The 17,536-nt window shown below is 30.7% G+C and overlaps 1 protein-coding gene across 1 annotated transcript; it reads left to right on the forward strand.

Moving 5' to 3' along the window:
• Positions 1-3,900: 3,900 nt before the first annotated feature.
• LOC131651592 (uncharacterized) lies at positions 3,901-9,443 on the forward strand. The gene is made up of 4 exons (XM_058921253.1): positions 3,901-4,664; positions 7,894-8,472; positions 8,562-8,856; positions 9,052-9,443. Exons 1-4 carry the CDS (start codon positions 4,065-4,067, stop codon positions 9,084-9,086), a joined length of 1,509 nt encoding a protein of 502 aa, XP_058777236.1. The 5' UTR covers positions 3,901-4,064; the 3' UTR covers positions 9,087-9,443.
• The last annotated feature ends 8,093 nt before the right edge of the window (positions 9,444-17,536 follow it).

Raw genomic sequence — 17,536 nt, forward strand, 5'->3', positions numbered from 1 at the left:
CCATTGTATCAAGATTTCATTTCACCAATTTACTACACGTTTCTAGTTCTTTAACAAAACAATTTCCAAATAGTTTTTTTATTATGTATTTATAGTTACTTCCGTTAAAACACCTACACACCGTACATTGATACGGTTTTAATTTTTTTTTTTTTTGGTATTAATTTCTCTCTTTACTTGTATATGAAAATAAAAATTGAGCCTTAATTGAGTGAATATGATGCAGTGTTATATACAAGGTGTTGAATTTAGATGTCCATATAACAAGACTCAATATTAAAATGTATAATAATCACCATCATCTTATTATTGAATCTGTACAAATCAATTCAATCATTTCTTAATTTATTTATCTCTTTTTTTAAATTTAACTAAGCTTCTTAACATTGTACATCTCTTCACTTAAAAGGAAGAAACTTTTTTTTGAATAGGCAAGAACATACGCTGGAACAAAACCCCAATCCTCACGTATATAAAAACATAGGCAATATAGTATTAGATTTTCAACGTCCAGCAACCAACAACTTTCTACGAAATTTCAAGTTTCAACCCCAGTTCTTGTATTCTCAGTCTCTCATCTTAGTCTATTCCGTATGAAACACACTAATATAAATTCTTATGTATTTTTTTTATCAAATAACAGCATGTTGTCTTTTTAAAAGTAAACGTGGAAACTCACAAATTTATGGTATATGATTTAATCTATTTTATATTATTTCATCATATATCATTTGTATATTAAACTTTAATTGAATTATATTGTCAAAAATTCAAATTAAATGAATTAAATTCACTACGCCAAATTTGGCTTTTAGCAGCACCCCTACGAAAGCGCTTTTAGGAAAAGCGCTGGCATAGGCTTCGCTAAAGACAAAATTAAAAAACACGCTAAAAAAGCGCTCTAATAGTGGGGGGGTATGAAAGCGCTTTTAAGAAGCGCTCTGGTAGGGGGGGGTTATGAGAGCGCTTTTAAAAAGCGCTCTGGTAGGGGGGTTATGAAAGCGCTTTTAAAAGCGCTCTTATAGGGTGGGTGCTACGAAAGCGCTTTTGGGATAAAAGCGCTCTGGTAGGGGGTGTTATTAAAGCGCTTTTGAAAAGCGCTCTAGTAGCCCATTTAAAAAATTATATATTTTACAAACACACGCGTTTTGTTTCAGATCCAAAACACGCGAACCTTCTTCTTCCTTTCGTTGCTCCGCCGTCCTCACTCCCTCTCCGCCGTCCTCACTCCCTCTCCGCCGTCCTCACTCCCTTTCCAGCCTTCAACCGACTCCGCCACCGCATTCCTCACTCCATCGCCACCCTTCAACCGTCTCTTCTCTGTTCAGGTTAGGGTTTTGTGCCGGAAATTTTCCTTCTTTTCATTGTTTGCTTTCAAAAATACAAAATTTTATTTAGGGTTATAGTTAATATTATTGGGGCTTTTTTAATTTATCAGTGATTTAGGTTTTATCAGTGTGATTTAGAGTATTGAAGACAAAGTTTGTTAGGTTTTTATCAGTGATTTAGAGTATTGAAGACAAAGTTTGTTAGGTTTTTATCAGTGATTTAGAGTATTGAAGACAAAGTTTGTTAGGTTTTTATGCAGAAAAAAAAAAACTCAAGTAATTTGTTTTTGGAATAAAAGTTTCATTAGATCCGTGAAGTTAGTATTTACATCTATAGATGTATTATCTATAGTTTTATACACTTTTTAATTTAGTATGAATTGATTTAAAGGGCCTCCAAGATTGATCACTTTTGAACTCTTTTAGCTTTCACATTCTAATTTTTTTTTCAATATAATGTATCTGGAAATTAACATGATTCAAGATTTTCTATATGTAGTTAGTAATAATCATGTTTTTCTATTGTAGGTTGAGCTTCAAACAGTGGATGGACTGGTAAAGGATAGAACACAATGTGCCCCTGCCGATTATGTTCCACAGAATATGAATCAAGTATTGTACCCCGAAGTCTTCTGTGGCAGGATCCTTCGGGGTACAGTTACTTGATTCATATTCTGTGACACAATACAACTTGGATAGAAATGAGGCGATGCAGGTTAAGTCCAACAAAACCTTCAAATTTCTAGTCCAACAACCCCTTCTCATTATTGCAACATTTATTTATTGATTAAGTAAACATACACCCCTAGCTTACACCAACACCGTAATTTTCTACATACAAGGTATACAATTCATTTTTTTATTAATTTATTCTATCTTAATTTCTGTGCACAAGTATCTATCTGTGTTAAAATATACGGTGTAATATACAAGTGTAGGAAAATAAGTGTAGATATAGCATAGCTCAAAGATGAAGGAAAACGCTGAAGGGTAAGTAGTAGTAACTAGTTGTCATGTATTATTTGTCATAGAAATTAATATTCAACTTTTATTTGTGTCTAATTTTTCCTGTCAATTGGTTGTGAACTTTACATTAATTGTTGTTGCAGAGAAACTTCTTATATTGCTAAGAGATAGTAGAAAGCTCACAAGGATACTGGGCTCTTTTGATCAATTTGGTAACAACTTCTCAAATTCTGTAATTGTTTGACATGCTGTTGGTTGAGTTTCTAATAGTGTTCCTATCAATAACATGTAGCTAATGTTGTTCTTGAGGGTGTCTGTGACAGGATTATTGTTACTGATCTATATTGCTTTATCCCTCTGGGCTATATGACGTGGCTGTGTTAAATTTAAGGTAAACTTTATGTACAAAATTTGTTGAACTAATTTACAATAAATGATATTCCATTCCATGTATTCAAGTTAGATATATAAAGTCCTAAATATTAATAAATTAATTTGTATTTATTGATATATTTAATTTGATTATTCTTTTTACACGACATATATATATATATATATATATATATATATATATATATATATATATATATATATATATATATATATATATATATACTCGTTCTACTCTTTACCTTCTTATTTTAGAGCCTTTATATAATAATAATAATCTTATTTTGATTATATTATTTTTATTTTGCAGATTGTGAAGATTTTCAGTCATTTGAAGATGTTCAAACTTTGCAGGACTAGGACCGATTTAGTTGATTTAGTTGTTTAGGGATGATTTTCTTATTGTTATAATGTCATGTGAATTGGTTTAGTTGTTTTCATGCTAGAAATATGTGAATCGGTGTATATATATTTTGGATTAATTACAATGGTATAATTATAATGCATGTTTAGTATATAATCGAAATCGCTTCTTTGTTGAAATAATGAGATTACTGAAATAATGGGATTACGATTGTAAATTATAGGTTTATGGGATAACAATGGTAAATTACAGGTTCATGAAAGAATGCTGCCATAAATGCAGGTTTAGAAATTATAAAAATAATAGGTTTATAAAAAAAAACATAAAAAATAAAATAAAAAACGCAACCTACGAAAGCGCTTTTGGAAAAGCGCTCTTATAGGGGGGGCTATCAGAGCGCTTTTTCCAGAAAAAGCGCTCTAATAGGGGGGGATACCAGAGCGCTTTTCCAGAAAAGCGCTCTTATAGGGGGGGTCTACCAGAGCGCTTTTAGAAGCGCTTTTGTTACCTACGCCAGCGCTGGCTTTCACAGCGCTTTAAAGCGCTTTTAAAGCCCAAAATAAGCGCTTTCGTAGGCCTTCCGTGTTGTAGTGATTCCAAACTTATCACAATAAGGTTCTGAATTAAAGTTTAAAATACTTACGGAATTACCTTGATGTTGTCGATCATTAATATCTTCACAAGTTCTATACATATCTATAATCTTCTTATATAATTAAATAAAAACTTCTATGAGAAGTTTCCTATTTTATTAATAAAAAATATTTAATATTTCAACTTAAAATAAAGAAAATTCATATATGCAATTCAAAGCTCAGACTCAAAAAGAGACGTATAAAACCAAGCAATTCAAGTGTCGTCTCTTCACTAATCACCTCTTGCCAAATTTGTGTCGACAATACAACACAAGACCAAAAAAAAAAACTCAAACCTTATAATAACTATAGATTATAGTTGATTAATTTGTTCAAAAAATAGAAATTATAGTTGATTAAGCATCACTTAGTCAATTATTAATGGAGTTTTTCAACAAATCAAAAGTGATTAAGCTTCGAAGCCATTTAGATAAGTACCTAATAGTCGACGACGACAAAATCAGCAAAATCAAAATCCGCCAGAGCCGAAACGGAGCCGTTAGAAGAGCTCAATGGACGGTTGAAAAAGTAGAGAATCGTCGCGACGCGATACGGTTAAAGAGCTACAACGGAAAATACTTAACGGCAACAGAAATACCGTTTCCGTTAGGGGTGACGGGAAAAACGGTTATAATAACGGAGTTGGAAGAAGGTTTAGTAGATGGAAGAAACGAGTGGGAACCGATACGGGATGGATTTCAGATAAAGTTGAGGAGTTGGTGCGGGAAGTATTTGAAGGGAAACGGCGGAGCGCCGCCGTGGAGGAATAGTGTGACGACGGATGATTGGTTTGGTTCTGGGAAAAAGGAGTGTGTTCTGTGGGATGTGGAAGCGGTGGTGGAAGAGAATATGAGTGAATTGGTTTTTGAGAGATTGTTATCGTCTTTTGCTTCTGATGATGTTTCTTTTGATTCCGATACGGAGTCTCCGATGTCCGTTTTCTCCCTTTCGTCGTCGCCGCCGGCAAGAGAGACTTTTCAGGTGCGTTTTCCTTTCTGTTTATTATTTTGATTTTTTTTTTTTTTATCATACTAATTAAATTAAATTATGTTTTATTTTATTTTTTAAAAATTCCAATCCTGATTGAAAACCGCGGCTTTTTTATATAGTTCGCGGCATATTGTATTAAGCATTACTGCAATAGTCTAATTACAATGATATTTTAATTGTAATGTTTTGATATTTAAATTGGTATTACAAATTTAAGACTTATTAAATACTCCATATTATTATAGAATTTAAAATATATATTTTTTAATTTTATCATTATCGGTATAGTCCGGTCGGGTCAGTTCCGACATTAAGTAGTTCTAACTCCTTCTAATTACAGTTGCGGAGAATCAAATTTTGGTCTTCTCTACCAAATTCAGGACAATTCACTACTGAAATAACTACAATGAAAAAATTTAAAAAATATTTTTAAATAGATTGATTGGTCAAAGATATCTAGATTGTTTAATCATCATTTATTACTATTAACTTCTTTAAAAGAATATACATATAGGATAGTTAGGACTATTAAAAAAAAATGCTAAAGCTAAATCAAATTATCGAATTGAATTTAAACTATTATATTTATTTAATGAGTTGAACTATGTTATATAAATAATTCTAGAACCAAACAAAATTAATAAACAGGATGATTAAGACTATTAAAAAAAAATCCTAAAGCCAAGTTAAATTACCAAGTTGAATTTAAACTATTATGTTTATTTGATGAATTGAACTATGTTATATAAATAATTCTAAGACCAAACAAAATTGTAAGTAATTTGAATCAAAACTGAATAATAAAAAAAATGCTAAAAACAAGTTTAAAATTTTAAATTAAGAAAAGTATTTTAATTCAGTTTTTTAACAAATTGTTCAGTTAAAAAATACAGTTTTCTTACATTTTTGTACAGATCAAAATTTCAAATCGATATATAAAAATAATAATTTTGATTCGTGTTGATTTTATTGATTTTAGATAAATTAAAATGGCTAAGTTATTTTAAATAATCTTTTATTATAATTCAATTCCATTTGAATTGATTTCTTGATTAAAGTATAACTTGAACTACACTAAACTACCATAAAGGTGGTGATGATTTAAATTTTAAATGGACTCATTTAGCATGATATGAATCTTTTCCGTCTTTTATATGGATATGATGGTGATGATTTAAATGCGACTCACTAATAAGATATGATCCATTCCTATTTGTTATGTGCCTTCACCAACTATTTTCCACTAAAGAAAATGCGATAAGACGCGTCACACAAATTGTTTTCACAACAATAAACACACTCGTTAAGGTTGAAGACAAGTGGATGATATATGCTATGCATCCTCAACTACCTTTTGAAGACATTTAACATATGATGTAACGAAAAATAAAACTGAACTAAAAAGTTAGGGCATTAGATGTTTTCTTGTTTTTTTTTTTTTTTAATAAGCTGTTTTCTTGTTTTTAATGAACACCTTTTGAATCATATATTAGAAAAATATCATTTTGAATATTATTGGAAGTGTATTGAAGTTCTTCATTGTTTTGATTTTTGGATAGTTGGTTGGAGATACCATTATTTTTTGAACTAGTTTTTGAAATGATATTTAAATGCATTTAACAAATATAACATTATTTGAATTTTTTTAACCACTTAAAAAAATTGTTTTACACGTATATTTCTTGAGAGTTTTACATCTTCCTCAATAGTTAGAATCATTTATGAGTGAATGGAATGAGATACTATTTCATCGATGTTGTACATGCATAAGACTAGAACCGTCTTAATTTTTTAACCGTAATAAAACCACCACCAATCCAATTTAGTTTAAATTTAATTATGACATTTAATTATAAATTAATGGAAAATTTTGAGCCTATATACTTCATCTTACCTTAAAAGATAGAGAATTGTCACAAAGCCTAACCTCAACAAAATTTCTTTAAAAAAAAAAATCACTTGGAGAAAACGGAGAATATAAGAAGACTTTTTTTAAAATTGAATTTTCTAGAAATAGGGAGAATAGTTAGCAAAAAAAAAAGAAATACAGACGAGTGAATTAATGATGTTAGACTAAATCAAGTCAAAGATATAAAATGGCCATATTAATTTTTAGTAAAAAGTTTTCCTATCACAATAGTTGAAAACTTTTAAAATATTAAAAAAAATATACAAAAATTATTATTGAGAATTAAATTTAGAGTAGATGATTAATGTTCTCTAATTTAAGTAAATTTATGTGAAATACAAAGAAATTGTGATTGTTTGCATGAATGAACACATGAAATCTGAATCCATGAATTTATGCTAGGTATTTTAGTAGAAATGAAATGAGTTCCTTACAAGATTGTTATTTTGCCAAAAATATCTAACTATATTTAGTGTATACGCTGTTAGTTTCATGCATTTGTTGTCGCTATGTCCACGCCTCATAGCTTCTACATTACGTATTGTTTCTTTTCATTCTCCTATAGTCTCTCTTCCTAATTATATTTGAAAACGACACTGAAGAAAGAATACGAAAAAGCAGAGGCGTAAACCAAAAATCTCCTTAATTTCTTTGATATAAACAAACACGCCAAGGCAATGGCAACCCGACAAAGATCATTCTTTCAATTCCATAATTGTATCTCATCAAATTAACTACGAATTTGCCAAAATCATTTATTAATTGAATATTTGCTATATCTATATGAACCTAGGTGTCAACTTTATGTCGGTATGAATCATACCCCTTGTGTTGTTTTATTCAATAAAGTTTTTAACCCCCTAAAATGTCATCAAATAAACTCAATTATTGTTATATCACTCTCAGTATAGTAAAGTATTCAAACCGCCATAAATTTATTTATTTACCATCTCAACAGTAACAATTAAAAACCGTGAACCTTACTCATGAAAACCACACGTAGTGAACCTGTCTCAAACAGACGCAACCTAAATTGAACCGAAAGAGATTAGTATTATCCACGCAATCACCACGTTCCACCCAAACGTGTTCTCCCAGTTGCCACTTCTGACTGTACCAACACACCTTTTCACCCCAAACCCAAAATCTAACGCACCACACCTTTTCATCCACATATATAAAACCACCATCACACTTCAACACAAACTCAAACACAAACCTCTTATTCTATCCAAAACTTTCAATTTCAATCAACACTACTACTACCTTTACTAACCTCAATTTCTTTTCTTATAATAAAAAAATATGCAGACAACAAAACCCAACAAACTCCGAACTGGAATGGACTTCTTTCACAGAGCAAAAGCAGTCCGTCTCAAAAGCCACCACGACAAATACCTCCTAGCAGAAGAAGATGAAGAATCCGTCACACAACACAGAAACGGTTCCTCAAATAACGCTAAATGGACAGTCGAGTATGTCCCCGATTACGACAACGTCATCCGTCTCAAAAGCTGTTATGGCAAATACCTCACAGCTTCCGACCAGCCGTTCCTCCTCGGCATGACGGGTCGCAAAGTTCTTCAAACACTTCCGAATACGATTGATTCTTCTGTCGAATGGGAGCCCGTTAGAGACGGTGTTCGTGTGAAGCTGAAGACGAGATATGGGAATTTTCTTAGAGGGAATGGTGGGTTGCCACCGTGGAGGAATACTGTGACGCATGATATTCCTCATAGAACTGTTACTCAGGATTGGATTTTGTGGGATGTTGATGTTGTTGAGATTAATGTTAGTAAACATGGTTCGGATCTACCTACCGAAACCAACAACACGCCTTCACCTGCTGTTGTTGTGCCTACTGTTTCTGCAGGCTTTTCTAGACAACAGGTATTGTTTTTTCTTTGAAAAGTTTCAATTTTTTCAATTGGGTTTTTTTGGTTAAGCTTTGTTTTAATTGTGTTTGGTTTTGTTTGTAGTCTAATGAATCGAGTGTTGGTGTTTCTCCGAAGACGAAAGAGGGTAGGATGATATACTACCATGTTGCTGAAGATGATGGAGAGGTGAGTGATGAAGGTGTGCAAGGGTATTCTTTGGTTTTCAAAGGGAATGGAGTTGAGGATTTGAGGAAGAAGTTTGAGGAAGAGACAGGGTTAGAGGGAATCATTGTGTGTAATAAGAGTCCTTTGAATGGAAAGCTTTATCCTCTTCACTTGCAGCTTCCTCCAAATAATGTCACTATGCATGTTGTTTTGGTTCTTCCTTTCTCAAAAGGTGAGAGTCTGTTTTCCCCCTTTTGATTAATTAGTCTAGTCTAGAACTTGATTCACCCCAAATCAACCAAATCCATAGGAACCATTGATGAGTTATTGGATATTGGTTGTTCTGGTTTGAGTTTTTTTGTTTTTGTTTTTAATTTCTTTCATTGTTTATCAATTTTAAAATTTCTTTTCTTTTCTTGTGTTTCAGTGGCAACAGAGTTGCAGGCACGAGGTTTGCTTTGAGAACCCAAATTTTGCAGCACACAACCTTTGTACATGCTACATACTGATTCAAGCTTGTGAGTGTAATATGTGAAAACACATTTATGATTTTGAGAATGTGTTACAACTTATAAGTTTCTCTTTGTACTAGTCCATTGCATTTGTTCATCAGATTCCTATGGAAGTATCTTAAAACAGTGATGGAAATGGATCATAAGGTATGACAGCAATTACCAGTCATGAATGAATAGAATAGGCAATTCTGATGGTGAATTTTTGTATGGACTTTTTTTTGGTTAATTTAGTGTTGTTCGATGGTGGTTTTGTAATGTACTCGAGGCATATGTTGTATATATAAATTTATGAATTTTTTCTGAAGTTTAGAAGCACTTTTTTATCAGTATTTTTTTTATTTTTCTTCTAATTAGTTGCTTATGATGTAATGAATTTTTTGTTCTGAAGTGAAATAAATATAGAATGTGTAAATTGTAAGAAAATACTATGAAGTGATCTTATTCACGAAGGTGATTGCAAGAATACTTTGGTTTTCTAAAAAATGAGTGAGAAATTAGTAAATCACACTATTACAAATAACTTTGTTAACGTCAAACACTCGGAATGCAATTTACTTCGACTATAGAAATGAGAAATGAGGTAAATAAGGTCGTTATAAAAATAAAGTCTTATCACATTGGTGATTAAAACACCGAGGTAAAAGTTTATTTATTTTTATTATTTATAAAAACTAGTGTTTACTATAATATTTTATTTTTTAATAAAACTGTATATTATTTATAAAAACTAGTGTTTACTATAATATTTTATTTTTTAATAAAACTCGTTACAGTGTTTACCTAGAATATTATATTAATTGTCCGTGGAGATCATATGTTGGATCTTCAATTTTTTGATATTTTAGATAAGATCAAATATTGGGAAACTCTTTTTTCAAAACAAAACAAATGAGATTTGTTTAAGGTCGTTGATTGAAAATAGTGAAAAAAACACTTAACTATTATCTCGGTTTTTAAAACAACCGAGGAGTTAGAGTAATTTTTTTTTTTACAAAAATGGTTACATTATTTATCTATAAGGATGTCAATTTACATCTGTTAATGGGTTATCCCTGTGGGGATTATCTGTTCGGAGCACGAAAATTGAGGATTTTCCCCTGCGAGGATGGGGATGGAGGGAAAAGATCCCCAATGACAATTTGGGGCGGGGATTGGGAAAGTACCATTTGTCCCGTGGATTCTCTGACCATATTAATTAATATATATATATATATATATATATATATATATATATATATATATATATATATATATATATATATATATATATATATATATAAAATTATATAATTTTACAAATGTAATAGAAAATGAAGAGTTATTAGTGGATCATTTTATTTTTATGTTTTATTGTGTAATATATTGTTTCATTACGAAAGTATTCAACCCTATAAAAGTGCACTCAATACATAGAATGTACACACCGTCTCCTCATTTTCTTTTCTCAATTATCTTTGTCTCCTTCATTCACCATCTCCTCTGTTCTCATCATCATCATCACAACAACCACTCTCATTTGTTCATTGTGCTTATGGTAATAACTCTTCAAATTCACTTTATGTCCATTAGTAACATGTATTTCATTCAATTAATAAATTAGTAGTTATGGATTTGCCACACTCACACATAATCAACCACTTGCGCTGGACGACAGCGGCACTGTAGTTGTAAATTACCGGAAGCATAACAGCAACAACTTCTGTTAATATTTATTATTTTTTTTACAAAAAATATTAGTAACAACAAGTGCTTTGCATTAGTAACAAAAAGAAAGAAATATATGTTGTAGAATTTGATCACCCATGTAGTTTGATTCCATTTTCTTGTAATCATTGATCTTTGACCTGCAAAATAATAAACAATTATAGAAACCTGAAGCGTGTAAAAACACTGTCCTTAAGGATTTATCCGCCTCATAAGCGCAAATCCCCCAGGATTCAACAGGTTCTTCCCAGATTCTCATTATAAATCTGAGGTATCAGAACAACAAGAACTACTCTTTGAGATGACCGGAAGATGTAATCCAAAAACAAAAGAGCAACAAAAGAAAAGGAAGAATAAAAGAGGTTTTGTTAGATTATCACGTTAAAGTATTTTATTTTTTCTACTATTTCTAAAAGTAAGAGAGTAGACATATATATACATATAAGAGAATAGTATTGTATGACTTGGACTAAGTCAAGTCAATATTATAATAAACTCATTATGGACCACATTAATTTTGCTTTAAATTATAAATTAAATAATAATAATAGTAATTTTCTTTAAAAATATTTTATCTTATTTTTCACTTAAAATTGAGACAAAAACTATTTAAAACTTTTGAAATATCATCAAAATTTACAACAATCCCCCACATATTTCAAAAGTTATTAAAAGTTGTATAAAAGAATTTCATGGATTAACATCATGGATGTGATGCATCAAACTAGTGTAGCAAGCTATATGAACTAGTCCTAGAATGATAGTACTTAACATACAGTGAAATTGGTGTAGCAAGCTATATGAACCAAAGACACTTTATGTATGTTAGAGGTCTACCACTCACATCACACCCCCACGGTTCTTGTTGTTGACGCTGTGGTGCGCTAATAGGCCGTGCGCGTGCCTGGTTATTTCATGAGTGCTCTAGAGATTTCGCCAAGATCTCATACAAGCGGCCCCACTCAACACTCACATAGGTGATTTCATCAAGTGTATGCTGCAAATCATACACCACCTATAAAGGATATGAAATTCATTAAAAGCTACATAAGCTTATCCTCTCAATAATGCAGTGTCTAGCACTTTCTCAATTACACCATAGGAAAAGGACGCAAACAAAATTAATCAAATAATTTTTGGTGCTAGCAGAACTAACAAGTGACTTGTTCTTACCCATATGAACCTTTTTCATGGGATCTCCAATCATAAAGGTTGGGTTCCCGTCACTTATTAGTTTCAATTGGCTAAGTCCAATTCCCCTCGATGCGTCACAGATTAGTTTCTTCCCATGGGCTTTGTCATAGTATTGACCAAGATCATCCTGATCTCATATTTTAGTAGCTACTTTACACAATTTATGAAGACACATATTTTCTCCCATTAATAAATATTGACTAAGACGTCTCTAAGTCAATCAATCACACATACTTACTCAAGTTTATAAAAGTATTCTGATTTTCACAATAGATTTATACAGGTCTGCTTATATGATCATTAAGCGACATCACTATCAATAATAATAAATATAAATCTATTATTTAAATATTTATTTTACAGGTCTGCTTTCGAGCGACAACTTTTCATCAGATTAAAAAATAAATAAATATACTTATATATTAATTTCTATTGGAATAATATTTAATTATTATCATTGTATTAATTTAATACAATAATCCATCAACTCAAAATAATATTATAATTCACATTATTTTTTATATATATATATTTTATGTCACCATAAAATATTTTCACATTCTTCATTAAATAAATAAAACACTAATCTTCCAATAAATAAATTTCTTTTTTCACTCACAGTAGAAACGATAACTAATCATCTTTTATTTTTAACCAGTCAAACCACAAGTATACTCCTTCATTAAACATTAACTCAATAAAAATGAAAAATAAATTGCACACTAATTCAATAAAAAGTGAACAATTAAATTCATATAAATATATTTATTCTCATATAATCAACTTTATTAAGCATCATCCTATTATGCTAAAATAATGACAAATATCATATGTAATAATTTATGATATCTCAAATATTTCATGGTTCTATCAAATATAAATAATCTCATTTCTATTTTAAAACTAAATAAGATATTTTAAATATTACTATTCATACATATACGTATATATCAAATTAAAATCGTATAGTATGACTATATATTATATGCATGCCCCCACAATAAAATATATTTTCGCAGATTAAAAAATATTAATGTATTTTATTCTCACAAAAGTTTATGTTATAACAAAAATATTTCAATATTACACCATTAATAAAGAATTATTTTGTAAGCAACATTACATATATACTTGATTTTCAAAATCATCAACGTGTGCGTTAAGAACAATTCTAAAACATCATATTTTAATTTAATATAACAATTTTCTCAAATATCTCAACACCAACAAAAAAATAAATTCAATATTATACATTGTCAATTATTTCTCTCCTATCAAACAGTTTATTTTAGTTTTCATTAGTTTCAATATAACTTTACCAGTAGTATTATATCATAAAACCAATGATTAATATATAAAGAGAAAAAACTAGTGGACACGTTTTTATTTTGATTAAAATTATTAACAAATTTAATAATCATATAAATGCTGATTAATATTGACCACTAATCATTATTGTAAAAAAAAACGGTTACTTTTATTATAACAAAACTGAAATTCAATAAAAGCCATAAAAGATAAGAAAAGGGTATATCAATTGTCACTTTAAGAATTATGAAGGAAAAAATAATTACACTAACTTACACGATTAAATTTATGACCACAATTAAATACACCCATTTCTTATACCATAATATGTATATTTTGGCAACAAAATTGATATTAATAATATATTAATACTAATGATATCAATTAAATTGGTATGATTATATAATAATTATGATTGAATATCAATGTTAACGTATTTTTATAAGTTGAAAAAATAACGTTAAACAAAAATAATCCAAACAAAAACAAAAGGACAGGATCATTATTATTATCATTATATAATATATATAGTAAAAATCAGTATTTTATTTTTGAGATCTTTTCATGCCTAGAAATTAAAGAGATTTCTCACAATATCATTTTACATGTTAATAATCATCACCTTTTAAATATTCTCAATCTCTTACTAAGTGAATATCATCAATAATTTAGTGAACCATACATGAGATTTATTTTTCATTAAACAATATAAAATATGAAAGATTAATTTTCTCATCGTTTGCAATACTAGTTATCAACTACAACAAAACACTTAAAATTACAATCATAAACTTCAACAACAGCAAAATATTTAAAAATAAATAATTAATATAAGAGTTAGAAAGGACAAAACCTGAAATGGTGGGACATCAACCAAAAATGTTCTTTGATGTTACATCTCTAAATGCTTCCAAGTTTTGGGCGATAGAATAAATCCTTAAGATTGTTGTAGAATTTGATCACCCATGTAATTTGATTCCATTTTCTTGTAATCATTGATCTTTGACCTGCAAAATAATAAACAATTATAGAAACCTGAAGCGTGTAAAAACACTGTCCTTAAGGATTTATCCGCCTCATAAGCGCAAATCCCCCAGGATTCAACAGGTTCTTCCCAGATTCTCATTATAAATCTGAGGTATCAGAACAACAAGAACTACTCTTTGAGATGACCGGAAGATGTAATCCAAAAACAAAAGAGCAACAAAAGAAAAGGAAGAATAAAAGAGGTTTTGTTAGATTATCACGTTAAAGTATTTTATTTTTTCTACTATTTCTAAAAGTAAGAGAGTAGACATATATATACATATAAGAGAATAGTATTTTATGACTTGGACTAAGTCAAGTCAATATTATAATAAACTCATTATGGACCACATTAATTTTGCTTTAAATTATAAATTAAATAATAATAATAGTAATTTTCTTTAAAAATATTTTATCTTATTTTTCACTTAAAATTGAGACAAAAACTATTTAAAACTTTTGAAATATCATCAAAATTTACAACAATATATATGTTCTTTATTAAAAAAAGAAAGAAAAAAATAACGAAGATTCGATCTCCGTAGATCCCCGTGGGGATGGGGATAGGAAAAAATATTCTCCCGTGGTGGTGATTAGGAACGAGGATAAGGAATAAAATTTGGGGGCGGGGCGGGGTGAAAGGTTTGTGGAATGTTGTGTACGTGCAAACAAGTAGCGATAACCGGAGGTTTGTTCGAAGAGTTTGACATACTTGGTTCATCTCGAATCAAGGGGAGAGAAGAGCATAGTATCATAATTCATCAACTGTAAATTAAGTATTAGTGACTATTTCTTCTCTTGTAAAACTTTGCAACTTAATATCATATATCCTAATTCTAGATTCTAGAATTAGAGGAAGACGCACCCTACGCGAGGACGACAAGGAGAACTGCCTAAACAAATTGTGTGTTGTTTTTCTTTTCCGCAATTTCATTTTCATCTGCTATAGTTTGTGTGATTGAGCTTGTTAAATCTGTTTTTACTATAATTGTAGTGGTTGAAAAGAATCTCAAAAAGTCATAGCATTCATTTTGATTGCTATCTAGTAAATATCATCACTACCATTTAAGTAAAACTGAACTTGATGTATTTTGCACACCAAGTGTTTGAAAAATTGACAAACACACAAACTATTGAGTTTATCTTAAACAAGTCATTGGAAGTAATAAGTAATCAGTGATATCGTTTATGCATTCGATCAAGTGGATATCGTATTGATTCAATCTCATCAATTTTAGTCCATTCAGTGTCGCATATCCGATCCTTTCAATAACATATCGTTTTAGAGGAGTTTGACTCCGGGAGCTTTCGTACAATTGGAAAAAAAAAATTTTAAAGCGCAAATTAAATACATGATCTATTCAACCCCCCTTCTAGATATGTCCTATCGTCTAACAAATTTTACCTTTTCAACAAGGACTTAATCCACTATAACCGAATTGATTAGAGAACCACAACAAAGACCAATTGTTAGTGTTATAAACCACAAAGACTACCCATCAATGTCTTTTTGAGAAATTCTGATTATACCCTAGTCTCTCAAGGAACTGTCAACTTACAAGTTGAAATACAAAGGTTATATTTACATAGTTGCTTCTTGAAAGCGGATTACATAAATTTGAATACAAACAAAAACACAAAAGTGTTTAGCAAGTATATGAATAAAAGCTCACTTGCTGCAAGTTAATGAACAAAAGTTCACTTGCATTTTTACAAAGAATATATCAAAGTAAATTAAGCAGTGTTTTAGCGTAAGTTTTGTAAAGTGTTGTTAGCAGGAATTGTTCTTATATTTAGTCTTATAGGTCTTCCTTTTATAGCCAAAAAGAATTATGTTGAAGGGTAGAATAAGAGTACTTAATTCCAGCTGTTTTGTCCACAACAGTCAATGAGGGGGTGGTTAATAAAATAGTACTGTAATACAGTCCTTGCGCCACCCCACAAACACGCTTAACTATGGAGTTCTTATTTGTTAAGTTACCAAAAAGAAGAAGCATCTTATTTTTGATAGCCTAACAGATAATAACTCCAAAGTTAAGCTTGCTTGACTAGGAATAGTATTTGGATGGGTGACTTTCTAGAGAGTTTCCTAGAAAGTGTGTGAGTGAGAACAAAGCATGCTGAAAAGTCCAGTGTTGGTTTGTGGGGTCAGCCAATAATCCTGAAAGTAGTCTGGGGGTGTTACAAATGTTATCACAATAGATCTCTCCCAATACGATGTGGTTCGGGGACGAACCAAACGAAAGCTGATGGACATGTAACACCCGAGATCAACGAAGGTGCGAAGTGGTTATCGGTGCACGAGGCATGACAATGAGAGACTCCCAAAGCCGAAGAGGGCGAGGAGTGATCGCCAAATTCACATCTGAATGAGAGGAATCCTGAGGCTGCGTAGGTATGAAACTTCATAGTTAAAGGAAGACTTATAAGGATTAATTGATAGTACCTTTACCAACAAGATGCATCTTGTTTTCGGTAGCCTAGAAGATAAGAACTCCATAGTTAAGCGTGCTTGACTTGAACTAGTATTTGGATGGGTGACCTTTTAAGAAGTTTCCTGGAAAGTGTGTGAGTGAGGATAAAGCATGCTGAAAAGACCCGTGTTGGTTTGTGGGGTCAGTCGGTAATCCTGAAAGTCGTATAGGGCATTCCATACCTCGTACTATTTCCTCATGCAAACCAATTTTGATCTTATCTTCTAATCTTCAAAGGCTTTTGATAGTTGATTATGAAACATGTTTAGAAGGACCAAAACTTGAATCTTCAGAACCTAAGTCTTCATAGTCTTCAAAACTTGTTCATCCAGAACCTTGTCTTCAGCACCTGGTCTTCAGAATCTCTATCTTCAGAATCTTCAAAATCTTCAAAACTTGTTCATCCAGAACCTTGTCTTTAGATTATTCAGAACTTGGACAACATAATCTTGGAGCTAAAGAAGTCTCCAGAAGCTCTTCCACAAGAGTCACGATTAAAAGCTCTATCACTAACATTCATTAGAACTATTATTATAGAAGTATTCTAAAACTTGACCGAGTCTTTGTAAACACCACTGATTTTTCCGAGTCAAGGTGTGTTGAATCCATAGTATGTAGATGGAAGAAACAATTCTAAATGTTATAATTAATACATAGTAAACAATAATTAAAAATGAAAAAGTTGCCACTA

This window comes from Vicia villosa, linkage group LG2 (assembly GCF_029867415.1).
Source record: "Vicia villosa cultivar HV-30 ecotype Madison, WI linkage group LG2, Vvil1.0, whole genome shotgun sequence".
Classification (NCBI taxonomy): domain Eukaryota; kingdom Viridiplantae; phylum Streptophyta; class Magnoliopsida; order Fabales; family Fabaceae; genus Vicia; species Vicia villosa.